Here is a 22,975-nt window from a genome sequence, read left to right as displayed (position 1 = left end):
GGACAAAACAGAGTGCTTCCCCCCCCTTCACTCATAAATGGAATGTGTGTGTACACTCCACAGAGGTGTGTGTGTGTGTGTGTGTGTGTGTGTGTGTGTGTGTGTGTCTGTGTGTGTGTGTGTGTGTGTGTGTGTGTCAAGAGAAGTGTAAGAGTGGTTCTCTAAGACACAGCCTGTCCTCAGCTGACATTTAGTTCCATTTACACTGCAGTAACGTCTGCATTGCTGTCTTCAGGTAGGAACTATGGAAACCTTTCATCTACTGCATCAAAAATACTCCAGTGTGTGTGTGTGTGTGTGTGTGTGTCTGTGTGTGTGTGTGTGTGTGTGTGTGTGTGTGTGTGTGTGTGTGTGTGTCTGTGTGTGTGTGTGTGTGTGTGTGTGTGTGTGTGTGTGTGTGTGTGTGTGTGTGAGTGGGGTGGGGTGGGGGGGTTGGGGTTGTATGTGGCAATGTGGCTCCTAGCTCCAACTGAGAAATGAGAAAGCAGCCAGCAGCCCATTATCAGTGAGGAGACAGAGAGAAACAAAGTGTGGAAAGTGTAGTGTGTGGAAATGTTAGCCCACTACTCAGCCATCGCTGCTTTGCTTTGGTGTGGGGGGGGGGGGGGGGGGGGGGGGGGCGCACCCAGTCATTTAGTGGGTGTCACCAGCGCACCAGGAGGTACTAATGCATGCTGGGTCATCGATTCCCTGCTGAGCCCAAACTCACCCCCCAGCCCCTCCTGGGGGTAATGGACAAACAAAAGCCTTGAGTGGCACTAAAAGCAGCCGCGTCTCTCCTCCAGCGATGGCTGAGTAGTGGGCTAACATTTCCACACACTACACTTTCCACACTTTGTTTCTCCTCCCTCTCCTCCCTCTCCTCTGCCTGCTCCTTCAGCCCCTTCAGCTCCTCTAGACCATCGGTTCCCAAACTGGGGTACCCAAAGTGGTTCAGGGGGTACGCGGGGAGAACATTTCCGAAATAACAGAAAACGGACGGAATTCGCAGAATGTACCGTTTGAAACCGAATTGCAACTTTCAGACCGAAAAATCATTTTGTGCATCAAAATCGCCCAAATTCCCCTGTATTTTGTCCTGCAAGGCTGTATTTCTTTCTTATAAACACAACAACGATCACAACGATGAACAAGCATTAATTAGAAAACAAAACCACTGAGCCGATCCGGCCACGCCCCCCTTTTCAACACAGACCTCCGTAGCCTGTCAAATGAATTCGCTCATCTTCCCAATCGCCTGCAAATAATGTTTTTTTAGTCTTCTGTTCTGTTGATGGCTGGCAAACAACAACCTTAGAAGGTTTGGGTCACTTGTGGCACATATTATTCACTCATTACAAGCCATCAATCTACCTCTGGGTGAACAAAATGAGCCGAAACGGATTAATACGGAATTAAAGTAATAGGTGAAAAGGAAAACGCAGCTGGAGATTAAATGTCTGAAGGGGTACGGGACTGTAAAAAGTTTGGGAACCACTGCTCTAGACGATGTGAATCCTGTGTGTGCTCTATGGGCTGAACTGTGTGAAGATGGGGCTATAAACTCTTTGGATAAAAGCTTCTGAGACCTAAATGACTAAATCCATATAGAATTTCATATTTTACATTAAAATGCTGTAGACTTACCTTGGTGTGGCAGTTTTAGATAAATCGCTAAATTTATGAAATGAGAACAAATCCTCTTTTTTACTGTGCAGGTATTTTCTAGTCTAGAATCTAGACAATTCTGAGCAGATGTACTGAAAACCATGAATAATTTCCTATTGCTCATAATCTATTTCTAGCACTAGCTACATGTATGTACTCCATGTTGTTTTCTAACAGCCTATGAAAAGATTGTCCATTGGATCATTTGCATGAGGTCTAAACACCACTTCCCCCCCCCACAGGCCAACCTTCCCCTCCTGCAGCGCGAGCTCCTCCACTGCGCCCGGCTAGCCAAGCAGAACCCAGCCCAGTACTTGGCCCAGCACGAGCAGCTCCTGCTGGACACCAGCACCACCTCGCCCGTGGACTCCTCGGAGCTGCTGCTGGACGTCAACGAGAACGGCAAGAGGCGGACGCCTGACAGGTGAGCGTGAGCGCACACGCCAAACACACCGGATGGAGAGATCAGAGAGAGACAGGAGGAGAGATCAGAGAGAGGCAGGAGGAGAGAGAGATCAGAGAGAGGCAGGAGGAGAGAGAGATCAGAGAGAGGCAGGAGGAGAGATCAGAGAGGAGGAGGAGGAGAGAGAGATCAGAGAGAGGCAGGAGGAGAGAGAGATCAGAGAGAGGCAGGAGGAGGAGAGATCAGAGAGAGGCAGGAGGAGAGATCAGAGAGAGGCAGGAGGAGAGATCAGAGAGGAGGAGGAGGAGAGAGAGATCAGAGAGAGGCAGGAGGAGAGAGAGATCAGAGAGAGGCAGAAGGAGGAGAGATCAGAGAGAGGCAGGAGGAGGAGAGATCAGAGAGAGACAGGAGGAGAGATCAGAGAGAGGCAGGAGGAGAGATCAGAGAGAGGCAGGAGGAGAGAGAGATCAGAGAGAGGCAGGAGGAGAGAGAGATCAGAGAGAGGCAGGAGGAGGAGAGATCAGAGAGAGGCAGGAGGAGGAGAGATCAGAGAGAGGCAGGATCTGGGATGTTGACTGGAAGAAGTGGGTGGGAGAAGTGAAAGTCATTGTGTCAGCAAGGTGGGGCCAGCAGGCCAGCGGCCGGAGCGTGACCCTGTCTGAACGACCGTAGAGGAGAGCAGGAGGATGTGATGGAGGGAGAGTGACCCTGTCTGAACGACCGTAGAGGAGAGCAGGAGGATGTGATGGAGGGAGCGTGACCCTGTCTGAACGACCGTAGAGGAGAGCAGGAGGATGTGATGGAGGGAGAGTGACCCTGTCTGAACGACCGTAGAGGGGAGCAGGAGGATGTGATGGAGGGAGAGTGACCCTGTCTGAACGACCGTAGAGGAGAGCAGGAGGATGTGATGGGCAGGATGACATGACTGGGGAAACAGAGGGAGGGAAAGGACAAAAGAGCAGGAAGTGAGAGAGAAGAGGAAGGTAATTAAACTAAAGGATTGGACTCAGATTGAGGACAGTGAGAAATCCTGTTTGGTCATCCGGTGTGAGATACGTGAGTCGTGTGAGGTCGTGTCTCTGGGGAAACGCTACTGGTTGGCTTTAGAATCTCCTGAAGGTCTACATGGAGCAGATAGAGCAAATGTATTAGCTGGCAGGATAAGCGCTCGGTCTGAGACATGACAATCCAGTCCTTCTGGGATGGGGAGGGAGGCTGCCGTCTTGTGTAAACTGCAAAGCAGTCAACCATAGAGTTTAATGGAGCAGAACCGGGAGCCTAGACAGAAGAGAGAGAAGAGGGATGGGGGGGGGGGGGGGGGGGGGGGGGGTGGCGATGGGGGTCTAAATGTGCATGTGCCTTTTCTGTATATAAATGAAAATTAGAGAGAGGGAGAGAGTATGTGTATATGAGAGAGAGAGAGAGAGAGAGAGAGAGAGAGAGGGAGAGAGTATGTGTATGTGAGAGAGAGAGAGAGAGAGGGAGAGAGTATGTGTATATGAGAGAGAGAGAGAGAGAGAGCGAGAGAGTATGTGTATGTGAGAGAGAGAGAGAGGGAGAGAGTATGTGTATATGAGAGAGAGGGAGAGAGTATGTGTATATGTCAGGAAATAGAGGCAATGTGTAAAGAGAGAAGGAGGTGAAATAAAGAGTAAAAAAAGAGGGAAAGAGACTGAGATTGTTTTAGTTTCAAAAGAGAAGAAGTATAAAGGGATAGATTTTTCCTGTGGTCCATATCAAACTCAATCCCCTGGGATCTCATTTTCATTTTTCTCGGGTAAGGACAAGAAATTGTACTCTTTTTAAATAATGCAACAAAGTAGAGCCAGATATTAATAACCTTCCCCCGCACTCCCTGCGGTTACCGCAGACCTATTAGATGCCATATTCTTTCGGTAATATACCTGCATATTTGGGGGATATTTTATGCTCCGTGTAAGTGGCAAGGCAACTCTGGCCTGGGGTAAAGGGCGACAGCAAGGGCAGATGAGCCCCCACTGACATGACCATCTAAGGCCCCTCGAACCCCCCCACCTTACAATAGGAGGGAATAAGAGGAACGGAGAGGGGGATGGAAAAATAGAAAAGAAATAAGGGAAAGTGAAGAACTTAATTGCTTGAATACAATGCATGGCTATTTCAGTATAATTCATATTTCGACCATGCGTCACCATGGCAACTTCACATGTAGAACACTCTTCTGGTCATCACCAGTGTGTCTGTGGTGGTCTGGAACAGAGCATTAGTGGAGGGAGTATAACAATGCTCCTGTACGATGGGCCTGTATCACAGGTTAGGGTCTGGATGCTGTTCATGTTTAAATGCATGAGTTTTTAATGAGACGGTGCCAGGTAGAGGTAGTTGTAAATGTCAGTGTAATTATCAGGTGGTGGAGACAGTTGAGCATCTGTGGACGTGTCTTATACGGTCGGATGGGGGCTGGGTGGGGGTGCAGTCTGTGCAGTCTTCTGTGGCGTATGTGGGCTGGAGCCTGTAAACATGGATCATCAAGAGGTTTCGTCCCGTTGAGCATCAGGGTTGTTCAAAGGGCACCGGAGTGGCTTAAGTTTAGATTATAGTATAGATTTGTCACGTGACATATGCACAGACACATATATTGCTACATTTATCAGCCGGAATATGATTTCATTTCCAAGGGCTGCACTACCAACTCAAGCATCATATATGCATCATAAATGCTGGTTCCTTCCATAAATTCCACAGACTATTTGGAAAATAAATGTTGCATGAACACCAAAGAAATGATAGAGAAACAGAACCTGTGTACTGTACCTGTGTACTGTACCTCTCTCTATCTACACACTGGTTGACTTTAAGCCAGGGCAGGTAGTCATCCTCTCCCTTCCTCCAGCCCACCCATCACACCCTCCCAACCTCTGTCCCCTCTCTCTTCCTGCAGAACCAAAGAGAATGGCTTCGATCGGGAGGGCCTGCACCCAGAGCACCCTAGCAAGAGGCCCTGCACCATCAGCCCCGGCCAGCGCTTCAGCCCCTCCAACGGCCTGCCTTACCAGCCCAACGGCATGCCCCACCCCACCCCCCCACCCCCACAGCAGTACCGCCTGGATGACATGGCCCTGGCCCACCACTACAGGGAGTCCTACAGGCACCCCAACCACCGGGAGATCAGGGAACGCCCCACTAGGCCCATGGGTAAGAGAGTGTGTGTGTGTGTGTGTGTGTGTGTGTGTGTGTGTGTGTGTGTGTGTGTGTGTGTGTGTGTGTGTGTGTGTGTGTGTGTGTGTGTGTGTGTATGTGTGAGTCATCTCCCCTTATCCCTGCATTTTAGATGAACTCTCCTTCTCCTCCACCATAAATCACAGTGCACATTTTCATCGAGTCTAATTTCAAACATTGGGGATGCTGGTCATGTGTGGTCTAAATGCTCAGGAGCTGACTTCAAATGTTACAGCGCAGCGGGAGTCAGGGGCAGAACCGCCCCTCGGAGTGGATGAGCCAATGGGTAGAGCTGTTCTCCGTTATGACATCATAATGGGGTCTGCAGGGGGGCTGTTCTAAAAATAGGGTCGGACTGGAGCGCTGGGCCCCTGTGATGGATGCTCATGAGTCAGTCTAGGCTCTCTGTCTGGTGGAGGGGAGGCCACACTGACTAGAGGGGTCAAGGGTGGAGACCAGGAGATAGAGACCAGGAGATAGAGACCAGGGGTGGACACTGGTGACAGGAGGAGAGGACCTGGGGAATAGAGTTACAGGCATTGAATGAAAGAGTGAGGATGAGGAGAGATGAGTAGAAAAGAGGAGAGGACCGAAAGCTGAGAAGGAGAAGAGAAGACAGCAAGGGAGAGAAGAGCTAGGGGAGGAGATAGAGAGAGAGAAAGTGAAAGATTGGAGAGTACAGGAGAAAAGGAAGAAAGAATGGGAGAAAAAAGACTGGAAATGAAATGAGAGGAGAGAAGGAGAGACACAAAAGACTGAGGCGTGACAGTGAGATAAATGAAGTATAAGATGGGGATGGGCTGGATAGGGATGAGGTAGAGTGGGTGAAGGATGGGTGAGGGGGTGTGGGGGTGGACTGGTTAGGGATGAGGGACAGTGGGTGAAGGATGGGTGAGGGGGTGTGGGGGTGGACTGGATAGGGATGAGGGACAGTGGGTGAAGGATGGGTGAAGGATGGGTGAGAGGGGTGTGGGGGTGTGGGGGTGGGCTGGATAGGGATGAGGGACAGTGGGTGAAGGATGGGTGAGGGGGGTTTGGGGATGGCTGGAGGGGTGAGATGAGAGATATGGATGAGTCTGAGATGAGGACGAGAGGACAGAGATGTAGAGAGAATGGGTGAAGGATGGCCACTGGGGACGGACGGGGGCAAGGGGGTAAAAAATGGACATTGGGCAGAGGGGAGGGGGTGGGTGAAGAATTGGGCAATGAAGAGGGGTAGATGGAGTGTAGAGGGATGGAAGGAGAAGAGAGAAAGAGAAATGGATGGACCAAAGGATGAACTACAGGGCGGAGTGGGTGCACAGTAATAGTGTGTGTGTGTGTGTGTGTGTGTGTGTGTGTGCGTGCGTGTGTGTGTGTGTCGCACACATGTCGAGTTTTTTTGCAGACAGAAAGAGTATTTTAAATTGTACTAAATTATAACTTCAGCTGAACAGTCTAGTTGGACTAGCTGCCAGAGGCGACAAAGACGAGAAAAATTGGATGTAATGAGGAAAAAATGAAACCAAATTGGTGGTGAAGTCACTGTAGCGGCTCTATATCATTCACTCTGTCTAATTCTTCCGTTCTTTCTGCCCCTTCTCCCTTGGTGTCAGGCATGCATGGAGCTCGACAGGAGGAGGTCATTGATCACCGGCTCACAGACAGAGAATGGGCGGAGGAATGGAAACACCTTGACCATGTAAGAAAAGTAATAACATTTTTTATTACTATCCCAACAGTGTCACAATGTCTGTCTGAGTGTGTGTGTGTGTGTCTGTCTGAGTGTGTGTGTGTGTTTGTGTTTGTGTGTGCCTGTGTGTGTGTTTATGTTTGTGTGCAAGAAAGGAAGAGAGAAAAAGCAAATGAAAGTTGATGAAAGTCTGTTGTGATGTGTGTGATTTCGTCTATTTAATGTAGCCGCTGACTTCCTTGAGCTCTTAATTCAAAATGGCTGCACATGTTGGTAGAGTTTGTCTTTATTGGTCTCTGTAGCCATGGCTGTCGGTTAGACCTGGTTTAAAATCAGACACATCTGTTTGCCTTCGAGTGCAACCAGAATTTGAGTGGACCTCATCTAAGTGTGAGGTTTGGGACTTTCCACTGTACCAGACATGCTCAATGAAGTATGGAAAAAAATCATAGGCTCTGTGTGCAACTCCGTGCCCTGTACTCAGCCTGTGTATATGTCTCTGTGTGTGTGTGTGTGTGTGTGTGTGTGTCTGTGTGTGTGTGTGTGTGTGTGCGTGTGTGTGTGTGTGTGTGTGTGTGTGTGTGCCTCCAGCTGCTGAACTGTATCATGGACATGGTGGAGAAGACGCGGCGCTCGCTCACGGTGCTGCGGCGCTGTCAGGAGGCCGACCGCGAGGAGCTCAACTACTGGATCCGCCGCTACAGCGACGCCGAGGACCTCAAGAAGGGGAGCAGCAGCAGCCAGTCACGGCAGCAGAGCCCAGGCTGTCAAGATGGATCTACACCAGGTACACACACACACACACACACATACACACACACACACACACACACACACACACACACACACACACACACACACAGACACACACACACACACAACACACACACACACACACACACACACACACAGACACACACACACACACACACACACACAGACAGACACACACACACACACACACACACACACACCACATGAAGTGAAGCAGGAGCAGTAAAACTCTTCATCAGGTACACATACACACAGACACACTAGACCCCGGGGTGTCCTCTAGATCTCAAGGGTGACATGAAACAGAGACATGAGACATAAGACATGAGACAAAGACATGAGACATGAGACATGAGACAAAGACATGAGACATGAGACATGAGCACATTTGTGGACTCATTTGGATGATGAGTAATGGGCCTTGGTTCTAGAGGATCTGTTGTTTGTCATCAGGTCGCCCCCTAGTGTCCTGGGGTATACGTAGTTTAGATGATGTTTGTGTTTCCTGTCTGCTCCCTCTGACTGACGGTCATTCTGTCTCTCTCTCAGAGATTCACCGCGACCTGCTTCACAGGCCAGTGTCAGGCTACGTGCCAGAGGAAATCTGGAAGAAAGCCGGTGAGTGTTGTTTTTGAACACACACACAGAGAGAGAGAGAAAGTATACAGTGTTCATGTGTGTGTAGTCTGAGTCCCACTACGAGTGATTTTGCACATGAAATGTCTAGTAAAAGTGAGATCATTAAACTGCTCTACTGTTCTGGCTCACTTCACTTTACTCTCCGGCCCCAAGGCATTGTGGGTACTGCAGTTGTGGTTTCAGCTCTGCCAGGAAAGATTGGATATATGTATTTTTCACCATAACAGAAACCAAACACATTTAACTCTAGCAATGGCACTGATTACTGAAATGTGACTGTTTAAGTACTTTCAGTAAAATCGTTTTGGGACACTGATTTTATTTTGGAATGATTATAGATTGCAGTGGTAGACTGCATTTTTTTTGCATTTGTGCTTTTCTCGCCTTACCTCAGTTGGTATGAAAGATTCAGGATTCAAAGAAAAAAGCTTCAGAAATGATTTACATTTTCATAGCATTACCGCTGAGGTGGGGAGTGTGTGGGGTGTTGGTCGGCCACAAATTGAGCATCTATCTGCAACATTCTGAGTAAACGCCAAATATATCTGAGAGATTCAGCTCACTTTTCCATGATCTTAGTCCACCAGATTGAAACTTTGAAGAAAAAATCTAAAAAACTAAAAACATTTAATGTCTGTTTGAGGAGACTGTGAAACTGCCACTCTTTAATACTCAGTCACCCCATACAAACCCAACAAGATATCACTATGGATATGAGATATCACTATATGGATATGAGATATCACTATATGGATATGAGATATCACTATGGATATGAGATGAGATATCACTATATGGATATAAGATGAGATATCACTATATGGATATGAGATGCCGCTGTTACTATTCCATCCTCCAGCACCATATGTCTGGGCATCATATAGATAAAGACCAAGAATCAAGATTAAGAAAAATTCAGATTTAATATTTTTAATGAAGAAATTAGTTTTCCATGGACACAGCAGACAATGACGATCCAGACTGTATTGCCCTTCTGGAATATCGAGATTTCTTTTCTTTTCCCATCCTTGTGTTCCTCACCAGACCTCCTGTTTACATTTGGTGATAAATATTCAGATCTCTACAACAATGTCCTACCAGTGCTGGAAGCCTGATCTGCATTTGCCTTTGGGATCCCAACAGAAATGCATAATTTAAATATAAATTGCCTGATTTGCATGTCCAATTAGTCAAGGCGCAACCTTGATAGAGGAAAACAAAAAGCCACTGCCACGCCTCATCATTCAGACGTGTATCAGCGGCTAAAGTATTTCGTAGTTGTGTATTAATTATATAAAAAGAATTTACTCCAAATAATGATTGAAATGATGCCAACGTGGGTCTGTATTTGAGGGCATTGGACAGTGTGTATGTCCAACTGTGGTATCCCACTGGAGTGATTAGAACACCATAAAGAAAACTTCTTTGATATTTGTTTTACCTGTCTTCATCAAATGCAGGGAAAGAAGCCAATTTATATTTCAAATGCAAATTATTCGTGCTAATGCTAATTAACCCCCAAACACACGGTGTCGGCTCCGGAGCAGATCAAACCAAACACACCAATTAAAGGCACTGCAGATTTGGGGGGAAAAAGGTTAATTAGTGAGGAATTAACAAAGTAAATAATTATCGTTCATTTGGTGCCATTTCATAATATTTTTCTGGTGAATAACGGCAAATTATGATATTTGGAATTCATTTTAATACGATGAAACATTGTGTAGGCAAAATCTGATTTCACCCACCATCTTTAAATACATAAAAATACTTAAATTGATATCTTAAGGCCATTACATTTAAAGTTATGTCTGCATTCCTAACACTGCCATTTGTGCAGTAGTCTGTTGACAGGCAGCACCACTCCTGAGACTGACTGCCTGTCTTCACTGTTAATAACTCTGGGAATGCCTCCGCTGAATGATTTAACATTCATTTGAATAATAAGACCATCGAGCCATTGGACAATTTGAACAATTTAACATTCATTTTAATATCAAAGTTGATTATTGTGAAATCTCTTGAATATATTTGGACCGAACTTGTCAGGTAGCTGTAGTGGGATGTTCAGCTAGCGGTGATTAGTTAGCCCTAGTTGTCCTGCTTATTTAGTATGACTTGGTCTTGAAGGAATTATGTTTTACTTTTACGTGTGTTTACCTTTGGCACTGTTACTGAGGATGGGATGTCTGTGATGTATGGGAGTGCAGCATTGGTCCTTGTGGAGTCTGTTGAGGCTTTCAGAAGTGTCTGTGAATGAGGTGAAGTGTTAGTGAGTGTGTGAGTGTGTGAGTGTGTGTGTGTGGCCATCACTTTTCCACATGAGTGGGTGAATGAGGTGGTGTTGGTGTGTGTGTGTGTGTGTGTGTGTGTCCACATGGCCAGTCCTTAAGGATCTGTGTGGTGTCTTTCAGAAGAGGCTGTGAATGAGGTGGTGTGTGTGTGTGTGTGTGTGTGTGTCCACATGGCCAGTCCTTGAGGACCTGTGTGGTGTCTTTCAGAAGAGGCTGTGAACGAGGTGAAGAGGCAGGCCATGTCCGAGCTCCAGAAGGCGGTGGGCGAGGCCGAGAGGAAGGCCCACGACATGATCAGCAGCGAGCGGGCCAAGATGGAGCGCACCGTCGCCGAGGCCAAGCGCCAGGCAGCCGAAGACGCACTGTCCGTCATCAACCAGCAGGAGGACTCCAGTGAGGTCAGCACAATACCGCCGTCTCCCATCACTTCTCTCTTTTCTTTGTCTTGCTTTCTCTTTCCCTTTATCTCCCTCTTTTCTTTCTGTCAGATGACAGCGGGGGTTGCTCACCCTCTTAGTTTCTCTTTCTTTTATTCACTCTTTCATTTTGTCCTCTTTGTCCTTCCTCTCTGCTCTTCTGAGATAAAAGCCGAAGACATATTTATTGGTGTTGGGGAGGTTGGGAAGAGAGGGCAGCTTTTGAGTCATATTGATCACTTGAGGCTTTGCTATCCGAGTAGTTCCCTTTCTCTCTTTCTCCATCGCTCCCGTCCTCCCTCTGTTCTCTCCCCATGCAGTAGACACTGGGTAAGGTGGTTCCAATTTAAAGGTGGAGGAGAGGTAGGAGCGCTGAGTGCAGTGATCACAGTGGGGGACCCAGCCATCTCATCAGCTAGTGGGAAAAACAGAACTCACACAGAGAGCACACAGGCAAACACACACACACACAGTTGGACAAATATACATTCTCGCGTACATGTACGTGCACATGCACACACACTCCCAAAAAACATGCACACACACATATTCACCAACATATCCATGTGCACATACACATACACAGATATTCTCTCCATCTCTCTCTCTTTCTCTCTCTCACACACTCTCTCACACACACACACACACACACACACACACACACATCTGCCTTTAATTGCTCCCTCCCGTGTTTATGTGCACGTTCTCCCTTGAGGATTCCGTCAGTAGCTGTTTATAACAGGCTTTCCGTCTCTGGTCTACTTTCAGGGTGCTGTCGTAATTACTTTTTTTTTAGGGGGAGTTACACACACACACACACACACACACACTCACACAGAGACACACACACACACAGGCCCTTGGGTGTAACCCAAGAGGACAGACATTTTTCAGTTAACTAATTACAAATGTGAACTGGAATCACACTGTTACAGGGAGAGCTACAATGATGCCATTGTGGAGCAATGTCTCCTCGGTCCTGTTCTTGTGATGAATGCTTATTGCAGCACAGCTACAGTGTAGGGCTGGAATAAAACAACAACACAGAAATACAGAACAGCCCTTCAACCCTGAATAGCTACGCAGATGAGAAACAGTACGGCAATGACAAAAAAAATGACAAGAATAGAATGTAACACTTGTCGGTATTCCCACATCATAGATTCCTGGGATAAAGTGTTTTATGGAAAGCTCTGAAAATACTCTTCTTGACCATCTTCCCAGCACCAACAAGCCACTCTTAATTTGTTTGGAAATAATGAGTGTGTATTAATGACCTTGTTACTTACAGAAGCTTCGTTCGAGGCCGTTTTAAAAGACCCGATAAGAATGCGATGTGACATTTGAAAATCCCTCCTAATGACGGTGTTCCTCTCTTCACCTCCGCAGAGCTGCTGGAACTGCGGGCGCAAGGCCAGCGAGACGTGCAGCGGCTGCAACACGGCACGCTACTGCGGCTCCTTCTGCCAGCACAAGGACTGGGAGAAGCACCACCACGTGTGCGGACAGACGCTCCAGGCCCAGCAGCAGGGGGAGACCCCCGCCACCCTCAGCTCCTCGGCCACCCCCAGCAGTGGAGCCGTCAGCCCCGCCGACACCACCTCAGCCGCCACCCCCCGCTCCGCCACCCCCGGGACCCCCTCCACGATAGAGGCTACTCCCCGTTAGAGCACCGGGGGGGGGGGGGCACGCACAGCTCTCATGGGCTGCAACCTACCCCTGTTCTCACTCCTTTCCCCCTCTCCATCCAACCCTGCCCAACGTGACTGAATTACGCCCCTCAACACATGCCTCGCTCGACTTGCTGGAGATGCTACGCTAGCATGCTAACCAAGAGAGAGAGAGGGGAGAAGCGTCTGGGAGAAGTTGACTGCTCGCAGAATGAGGATGAGGTCTATACCGGGTCATATTGACTTGCCATGATACAGAAACACAAAGATATTCTTTGATGTTAAAAAGCGTTGATCAGTGTCACTATTGTTACTATAGCTACTATCACTTGGTCATTTGTTGTTGTTGTCGTCGCCTCATCTGTGTTTTTTGCCTTTTTATGTTCGTGTAAATAAGACAGAAAAAAAGTGGGCCCTCAGAAGGCAGTCGAGACCTCCAGATGAGGAGAAGCGATCTCCCCTTTTCTTTTTTCCTCTTCTTTTCAAAAACTCTTACTTCCAGGTGCTGGGAGTGCAAAACTAGTTGACCTCATTGAAAACACTTAACCAAACAAAAAACCAAGGGATTATTCATAGCTGTCGTGAGGCAAAGACAAATATTATCTGTGATTGGACAGCCAAGAACAGGAGTGATAAGAAAACAAAAGCTGAAAACATGCCATCGGGGGGATATTATGGGATATGGGAGCAGGACAAAAGGCAGCGCGAGAGGGATGGCACGAGCGTGTTCTGGACTAAAACTCTGCAGATCCACCACCAAACACGCAGATGTGCACCAGATTGTAAAGGAGCACAGATGTTTGTCCTTTTCCACCATCCTCCTCCTCCTTCCCTCCCCCTCTCACTTCTTCAAGACATTTAATAATATTCAGGTCAGTGGGCTGAGAAATAAGAAGCTGTTCCCCAGTCCAAGGAGGAGAGGAGGAGAGGAGGAGAGGAGGAGAGGGGGCGCGCGCGTCACACAGGTGGCTGCTGGAGACTCTGAAGCACTACTCTCTCTATTGCACTTGGCACAGGAAGTGCACTCCCTCAACCGCAAGGAAGTCAAGTCATTGGCCCCCCACCCCACCCAGCACAAGACTGTCGCACCCTCACTATGACAGCATCTGGGTACCCAGGACCGGAGGTTGATCTCCAGTCCCCCATGAGGCTTCTCTGCATCTTTCCTGGATCTTTTCTGGAGGTGCTCCAGATCCCCTCAACCTCTGCTCATAATGTCAGTCAGTCTTCAGGCTTTTTGGTCTTTCTTTTCTTCTCCTCTTCTCTCATTCTGTAGCTCTGATTGTGTTAAAAACACTAGTGTCCTGTGCAGTGTTTAATGGTTATTTATTGTATATGTGTTGGACAGTTGTGACGATGCATTATAGTTTAATCATGGTCACAGACTCATCCCTCTTGCTGGTGCAAAAAATATGGAGAAAAAAACCCCATCACTCTCTTTCTTGAGCTGCTTTGACATTTGTATGTGTTTGTGATAGTTCCCAAGCAGTTCCTCAAGGAGAAAACCCACTTCTCTCTGTCGCCCCGGAACAGGAAACACACGCTATCTCTCAGAGCTGCTATTTCACTCGAAATTCAGATCTGGTCTGAGAATTAGCATGTTATGTGGAATGCTAACATTTGATGATTTGTACAAGGGACGTACATAACTGTATTTGCACTGTCACAAACGTTCTCTCAGCATGCTTCTTGGCCATTTTCTTTCAGTAGAGAGCCATTCCTCACAGACTTTACTCTATAGCGCTTTGCATATCTGTGACTTTTCTTTCTGTAAAAAGGACAAATTGTATCATGATCTGCTTTTATTAGTAATGTTATTTCTGAACCTAATAGCAAGACATAACTTTGCTTTGAGTCAGTACAGGCAGTGCATGCACATTACTGGACGCTGAGATATATGTTGTTTTTTATAGAAAAAGAGAAAAAAGTAAACAAAAAAAAAATCAAAAATGAAGAAAAAGGAAGAAAAAAAACAAGCAACTAAATTTCCAAATGCAGAAGCGTAGACAGACAGCTTTAACACAGCAGAGCACCGGGTCTCACACAGTCTTACAGAAAAAAGAAAGAAATCTTACCATGGATGACAGCCAAAGACAGACATGAAGGACCAAAACCTGACTATCCACGATCTAAACAAACGAGATTAGTTCAAATGTATGGTAACTCATCATTTTAATCTCTCTTTTTTCATTTCTTTTTATTTTGAGCCAGCCAGTCACCAAGGGGAAGCCAGCTTTTTCTCATTTAAACTCTAAATGGAACCCACTCTCCAAACCTCTTCAGCTCGTGTGGAGGATAAGCCACTGACTATGATACACCTGCTTACAGGATGCATTGCATTTCTTGTGCAAAGTGCAAAGTGGCTTTTTTCTAGGAGCAATAATAACTAAAAGGTTGCATAACTGTGTGGTATGCCATGCTGTCTAGTCACTGGTAATGAGGTGTCCCCCTCAAGCTGATATTGTATTTTTCCTCTTTAAGTTTTTCCTTTGGCTCCCGTGTGACATCACCACCCTCTACTTGGTCAAGGGATCCTTGAAAAAGGTATCTCAACATTTGAGTGCACTGGCTCACATAAAGAACAGGGTTAGTTTTAATCCACACTTGTTGCCTGTGGCATACTCCACCATGTAACATGCCAAGCCATGGAGAAATGGATAGGATCAGTTCGTATTTCATTTTCTTACGAGAATTAATGGATTTACAAAACAGAACAACCTCTTTTAGATTGGTTGGAGCAGGACGAGGAGAACCCAATGAGCACTTACTTAGCCGCACACAAGAAGACAGAACACACCCCACACACACAGAAAACAAGAAGAAGAAGAAGAAAAAAAGAAAAACAATGGTGCTACAGATTTGACCTCGGAGGTAGGATGGCTCTACAGGTTTAATGTAAGGGTGGATGTTCCTCCTCCTCCTCCCTCCTCTCTCTTTCTCTTTCTCTTTCTCTCTCTCTTTTTTCGACTCTGTGGGGTTGAAGAATCCAAAAAGGTGTCTGACACCCGTACACGTCTCCTCAGAAGCTGCCTGGCAGCAAAGCTGTTTGAACTCTAGCGTGTTGTATTTCAAAAATATGAACCATGCAGTGTCACACACTCAAATTGAACCAGGTCATCCTGGGCCAAACCACAAAAGAATACGAACTGTGTAGATGGACCTCCATTCAAAAAAAAAAAAATTCAAATAAGCTCTTTGCTCCTCCTCTTCACTATTGTCTGTTTTGCTCCAAAGTCCTCGGTGGCAAAAACATCGCACTCTACCTCTGACTGCACGACAAGAGCGCCAGTGGCTGAGCAGACACTGGTCTAGTCAAACCAAATGAGCGGAAAAAGAACAGGAAAAAACCCAAAGTTCAGGCTCATACAGCTGCAAAACCATATCACTACTTGGTAACAATGCAGACCTCATCAAATCTAATGAATAGAAATGATATCAAAAAGAGAAAAAAAAAAAACGTTTGTTACATTGTGTTTTGTCTTTTTCTCTCTCTTTCTCTCTCACAAACACACACACACACACACTCATGCACACACAGATGGCATCAAGGTTTTGATTTTGTGAGGTAATAAATTAAGGACAGAAAAACATTATAGTGATTGTAGGGAACGTGTTGCCTCCTTGATATTCAGTTTCAGCAGTGCTCCAAGATCAGAAATGTGATTTTTTTTTCCCTCTTTCATTTCTTCTTTCCCTGCTGCCCCTCCTCCTCTCTCTCACGTACCCTCTCCCTGGTGTAAACATGCTAGGCCGTCTGTCAATGTTATTTAGGTTCACGTTGGGGGTATAGATGACGACAAAAAAATTTGGTTTCTTTAAAAAAAATTACTTAAAAATAAAAATAAAAAAAAAGGCTGGTGAATTTCCGCATGCCTCTTTTTTTACCTACAAGGAAGATGTGTGCGCACTCTCCAGCCTGAGAGACGAGAGAATCACTGGGAAGATGAAAAGGACCTTCTCAAAGTGAGACATGGAAGTGGGTCCATGGGTAGGGGTCTGCTCAGAGCTCAGAGTGCTGAGAGCAGGGGTCGGGTGGAGGGAAGGGAGGGGGTCCGGATAACATTTATTGTGAAGATAAAACTCAAATAAATTAAAGTCATTGTGCAATACTTCATTGAAACATGAACCACAGATTTACGGTAGACTGACACTGAGAGGTGGTCCTTCCTTCATTGCTTTGTCAGTATACTCTTCAGCTTTTCTTCAAGTCTACTGTGTCAGAGATGTGGTTCTTTGTTTATTACTTCTTTTGATTTTTTTGTTTTGTTTGTTTTGTTTTCTCTTTTTTCTTGGCCTGTATTCTATGGTCTGTCAGTCTGTGAATCTTTGCAGTATGATTCTGGTATTGTTGTACTCTTTATTGTGTAATAAATATGTTAATACCTGCATCAGATATTGGATTGCTCTGTTTGAGTTCATGTTGCTGCCTCAGGCCTTAGTTTGAATGGAGAGGTTTGGGGTGGAATTCAAATAGCAACTAAAATGCAGAACAAAGAAAGGAGTTCTTCACGTTTTCAGAGAAGGAAAGAAAGACAGACAGTGAGAGCTATATGGAGATGATATAGTGCTGTGTTAATCAGCACAAGCCCTGCAACAAAATACAGTTTTACTAGAAGAATGCTGTAAAAATGGGCACTACATGTTGATCATAACAAATTATGGTCTTTCCTAAATCCACACAAGAAAATAAAATTTTCTCTGGAAATTTGAATGAGGTAGTAAGTGCACTGTTAGACAACGACATCCTAAAAGTCCAAAGAAGCACAGCGAACTGGCCTGTGGAGCAGAGCTGGGAGCTGAACACGTACTGTCTGTAAACTAATGCTACGCTCACACTCACGTAGCACAGGTGGATCACAGAGCAAACATCTACAGCTGCCTCCACCAAGAAACTGACCCTCTGAAACGGATGAAAGAACCATAACTTCCAGAAACACTTCTTAGCCTTCTAGAACAGGAACTGAAATTCAAGCCAACTAAAAAGAACAAGATTTAGTCTAGAATTAGCTGAAGCCCACTGCTTAAATGAAAGCGTCTGCAGTGAGACACCTTATGAATGTAAAGCATTATAACGTTTTTGTTTAAGACTAGGACGCTAGCTCGTAAAAACTCACCTTGCCAACACCAGCAACAGCCTGTGTGGCGCTGCTAACGGCTATTTAACCACCTAGCTGCTGTATTTTAGCAATATCTTCACAACCTTTATATGGTGCTGTAAAGGCTGCAAAATATCCAACCTAGAGCTCAGAGCTACACAGAGAACAGCCTGGTAATCTGGTGAGAATGACAGGTGTGTTTATCTCTCCTTCACATGGCCATATACCATCAAAATGAATTTGTGGCTTTAAAATAAAAAAGAAACACAAAAAATATAATGGGTCTTTAAGTATCCAAGAAGTTGACATAAAAAATGCTGGAAACCCACAGAGGAATGTGTATCACAGGACAGATAGAAACAGAATATCACCTCCTTTTGTCCCTAAACCCTTCCTGCGCCCCTCTCCTCCCTCCCTCTCCCACCCTTCACTCGTATCAGGGAGGAGCAGGTGTATGCGGCTGCTGCCTCTAATGTAAGCATTCATGCCGCAGCCAAGTGGGACGGAGCAGCCTAACGCTAATGCTGGATCAGCGCACAGAATATCTGGGATTGAGAAAGGTCTGGTTACACAGACAGACAACACCGGTCACGTGGAATATGTACAATCCCTCATGAGACCGTGGAGATTTGACAATGTGAGCAAATTATTGCATATTACAGATACAGGAAAATATCATGTGTTCCTCTTTACATGGTACAAGTTCCCATTGTATCTTTACATGGTAGCTTTTTAAAGTTCTCATTGTAAATTACAATGAAAGGGTGATGAAAAGGGATGTGTGAGGGATTGTGTAGATTTCAGGAACACAATCATTGAAACAGAACACTGAAGTGATCAAGGGACCAACCTTACCATATGCAATATGTGGATCATGATATACACCTCATTGAGTGCGGACCGTATAGGAAAAAAAAATATTCCTATTAAACTGGTCATACAATGCCATACCTGATACCATTGACAACTATTCATATATATTATATATAAATATAATATATATATTGCATCAGTAGGAATGATAAATCCCTCTTTAGTGTATGGCATCCATTGACATTCCAAGTTAATGCCATCATCATTCTCTCTAGCAAGTTTAAATCATTTCTTTTAAAAGAGATTAGATTCCAAATCCATGTCACATGTGTCTTCTCTGGTTCGTCTCCTGTTGTAGCGGTCCGACCCAGTGTCCAGGGAGTGGAACATACAAACACAACAAGCTCAGTGAAAACTCTCCTTTTAGCAGAGCACAACAATACAACTTTGTCATGGCAAATGTCTGTGGTATAGGTAACCGCATCCCATTTTTGTGTATTCCTCCCATATGTATGAAGGAGAAAAATGCAATGGCGTTTCTCATGAAGGCTCTCAAAGGCATTTCTCAAAGCCTCTTGAATCTGTTTGATACATTTCATGCATTGTTCTGGCAGCAGACTGTGGCATTGGTACCCTTGAACGCAGACACAAGAGGCTAAGTCCATCTCTGCTCAGTGTGTCACGGACGAGATGTGCTCGTGAGAGGAAACGCTCTCAAAGAAAGAGGCCCAAAACCATCTGCCACTATACTGTATGTGGAAACACTACAGAACACTCGAGTGTGTTATTCAAAAGCTTCTTGTTTGAGGGAATCATTAACTTTTAAGAATATAAATAGACACTGTGCACTGGCATTTCAACTAGCCATTCCAGAAGTAGAATACCTCCACTCTCCATGTTAATCATAATCCATTCAAATCGTGCCTTTTGAAAGGCTGTCTACTGCTGGACTGTAATAAGTCACAACACTTAAGCGTTTAACTGCCCAAGAGAAAGAGGTGCTATTACTGTAATAGGTCTGTGCCTTAAGTCTCACTTAAGTCTCTGTAGCCGCTTATATATTTTAGGTTACTGCCCTTAACACGTGAACTGTTAATATGCCCAAACGGTGACCTAATTCATCTGTCTCCAAACCCTAGGTGACAAAGCCTTGGATAGGGCACACATTATGTGGCAATTAGATTAGAAATAATGATTGGTACCTTAAATAGTGAGTTTAAATTATAAATCTCCTCATTTCTCAAGCCATTGAAGCCATACAAAACATCTAGAAGACAAGCAAGACCTCTTCAGACTGAATGGCGAAATTCCACTTAGTTTATTGTCAAATCCTTTTTGGTCCTTTACATGCAGCCCTTTGTGGAACACTTGCCCTTATCTTTATGTATTACCACTTTTGAGTAGATAAAGCTGGGATGAGTTGGAATGCTGTGATATTTCTGCCAGTCTCCATCGAAAATTCATTCTGCCTTCTTTTCTGTTGTTTCTTTTTTGTTGTTGTTGTGCTTTTTTCCCCTCTTTCTCTCGTTTTTATCAACTCGCCAGAATAGACAGGGCCTGAATTAAGCAGGGGGCTGGAGGACTGCACTCGCCCGATAACAATACCAATGGATCTCCTTGCACAGAGAAAAACAGCTGTCGCCATTATTTGAATGCTTCACCTTTCCCCAGTCCATTAATTGGGTCTTTGATCACAGGCCGAGGTGCAGAGAGCCTGATAAGAAATAGGTTATTAGTAAAGTAGCCCAGAGGACACCGCTGGAGCCTGGTGCAGGCTGCAGGAGATGAGATAAATCCCATAATGCCTCTGTGCGCGGGTGCTGGTGAGTGATAGGGCTGCTGCCTGCCCCCAGAACGCAGGCGGAGCACTGAGGAGACGAGCAATACTCCGAACGCAGTGATAGCTAATGCAGGATATAAATTCAGCTTCCAGGGATTGGAAGTCAGGATTTAACTCCATAAAGAGTTCGCCTATAAATGGTTTACATTTTTTTCCCATTCGTTCACCGCCGCCTTCCATTTCTAAATCAACTATGTCACAGAATTTCTTAGTGCTTTCATGTGGCCCAACGGCAGGAGAGCAAATGTTACCACTGGGCTTTGGAGAAGCGAGGAGAATGACGGAGAAAAAAAACATCCTCCCCGAGGGCTCTCGTAGCAAGAGGCTCTTTGATGTGCGCTGGAGCTAAATTTGAGGAATTAAATCTGATTGAATCTAAGCCTGTTTACATTTCCATGTCCGCGGATGAGGCGTTGAATGATTTGTAACACTTCATTGGGGGAATCATCAGAAACTCACTATCTTGTCATCCATTTCTTTCTCCCTCCATTTAACCCCTTCTCTCTACTGTGGAATACTACCCGAGGGAACGGAAGACGATGCAACCCCATTGCAGCGCAGTTAATGTAGTGGGCAAAGCCTAGTGCTGTGGAGGAAACAGTTCATATTAAATTAAGGAACACAAGGTTATCTTCCCCCTGCACACTCTGCAGTGCCCTGGGCTGAGGTAATCTGTTAATAGCATTCAGTCCAAATGTCATTATTAAGGAACTGAGGCAGTGCATCTTCGCACAGGCTGAATGATGCATGTGACCGGCCCTCCATCATCCGGGATGGAGCTACTCCAAATGGATGCGGACAAGGAGAGAAAGAAAGAGAGAGAGATGGGGAGAGAAGGAGAAAAGAGACAGAGAGAGAGAGAGAGAGAGTCTAACAGCTTGGCAAGGACAAACGCGTCACTTAAATGTCAGCTAATGGTCTCTGTGGAACAGGGGCAAGAGCAGAGAGAGAGAGCGAGAGAGAGAAATCATGTCTTTATCACCAAGGGGGGTTCCAGTGCTGTAGCCTAGGTTTGAATTAGTGAGATATTCTCTCAAACATGCTTCCACTGGCTCAGAGACCCATGTAATCCACTGTGGGTGTTTGTGCTGACAGCAGCACTACACCCAGACAGGTGTACATAAGTGACACTAAGTATTGTGTCATTTATTATTAACAACCACTGATGCAATTAAGTCCAGTGGTAAATCAGGCATGGTAACAGATCATTGATTTAGACAAATCCATGCCTACTCTAATAAACAAAAGAGAAAGAAAGGAAGATATACATTTGAGGTTTTTGACCAATTAGCGCATACAAAACTCTTAATATCTAACACCCCCATGAATATAAAAGGCCATTCCCAAGAGGAACCGTGGATCATGGCCAAGTAAACACATCTCATGTCCTCTGAACTTTAAAGTGCAGCTCAAAGTGAATGCAAGTTTCAGACTCCATCTCACTCATGTGAACATCCCACACCGAATAAACGCACACTCCCATCAAACCTCCAAATCAGATGAAGAGGTGGGGGTGGCAGTTTGCCATGTTTGTTCACAACATGTTGGTGAGCAGTAAAAAAAAAAACAGATGCTGATCTTCGTGAAAAATGAGATCTCACTCGCCCTCCACAGCTTAAACAAGGTCATGCAGCCGGCCCCAGAAGAACCCACCTAGAACCTCGCGTACGAACAGCTCAGGTCTGCAGGAATAAGGAACCTGGATGTGTGAAAGTGCAGATGTGAACACCTAGAGCGGCGCAGAACTCTGGGGGTTCCCCAGATGGACAAGATTGATGGCAGGTGGGAGCAGGAGGAGCTGGAGGAGGAGGAGAAGGAGAGTCGGCGTGGCCCCCACTGCGTACTTAAGGCATGATTGATGCTGCTCACAAATCCCAAAGCCCCACCTCCACACAGAAACACCGCATGCAGGATGCACACACACACACACGCACACACACACACGCACACGGCACGCACACACACACACACGCGCAGACCCAGGACTTGCTGACTCAATTACAAAATGTTTCTTCTTGTTGTGTTGTGGATGATACCCAGGAAAAACCTTTGAAAGCACTCAGCTCTCGGGGCAAATTTGTTAATGAGTGTTTTTCAAGAAGCGTTTCAAGAGTGTTCCTCAAGACTTTTCTCATTATGTTTATAGTGTTATGAACCAGGCCAAAAGGAAACTTGAGCCCACGGTTACTAGATGTCATCAGCAGGCTTGCTTTTTGTGGCGTAGACTTCCAAATTTAATTAATATCATCTCAATGTCATTACTTTTTATTCTGATAAACGGAGGTATTTCAATCCTCTGTGCCCTCAATCCTCTGTGGTAAAGATTATTACTAACAACTTTCAGACTGAGTCGGGGAGATTTTCTTTAAATCAATTAGATCTTTAAAAAACTTGAGTACGAAGCTGCATCACGTGTCCCTGTAGAAACATTTGGCTACTTCAGCCTGGGAGTCTTTTCCACATACAGATGTTTTTTACTGTATGGAGTGGAACAGGAGGTCAAACATTCAAAT

General features: G+C 45.6%; 1 protein-coding gene across 1 annotated transcript in view; it reads left to right on the top strand.

The window, feature by feature from the left end:
- Positions 1 to 12,711, top strand: part of runx1t1 (RUNX1 partner transcriptional co-repressor 1) — a 20,368-nt gene extending 7,657 nt beyond the window's left edge. The window contains exons 4-10 of the mRNA XM_012836055.3: positions 1,890 to 2,071; positions 4,971 to 5,224; positions 6,844 to 6,929; positions 7,512 to 7,707; positions 8,244 to 8,312; positions 10,835 to 11,025; positions 12,433 to 12,711. Coding sequence (XP_012691509.3) covers positions 1,890 to 2,071; positions 4,971 to 5,224; positions 6,844 to 6,929; positions 7,512 to 7,707; positions 8,244 to 8,312; positions 10,835 to 11,025; positions 12,433 to 12,711 — 1,257 coding nt within the window. The remainder of the gene's footprint in view (positions 1 to 1,889; positions 2,072 to 4,970; positions 5,225 to 6,843; positions 6,930 to 7,511; positions 7,708 to 8,243; positions 8,313 to 10,834; positions 11,026 to 12,432) is intronic.
- The last annotated feature ends 10,264 nt before the right edge of the window (positions 12,712 to 22,975 follow it).

This window comes from Clupea harengus, chromosome 19, assembly GCF_900700415.2.
Source record: "Clupea harengus chromosome 19, Ch_v2.0.2, whole genome shotgun sequence".
Classification (NCBI taxonomy): Eukaryota; Metazoa; Chordata; class Actinopteri; order Clupeiformes; family Clupeidae; genus Clupea; species Clupea harengus.
This window is presented reverse-complemented; position numbering and strand designations above follow the sequence as displayed.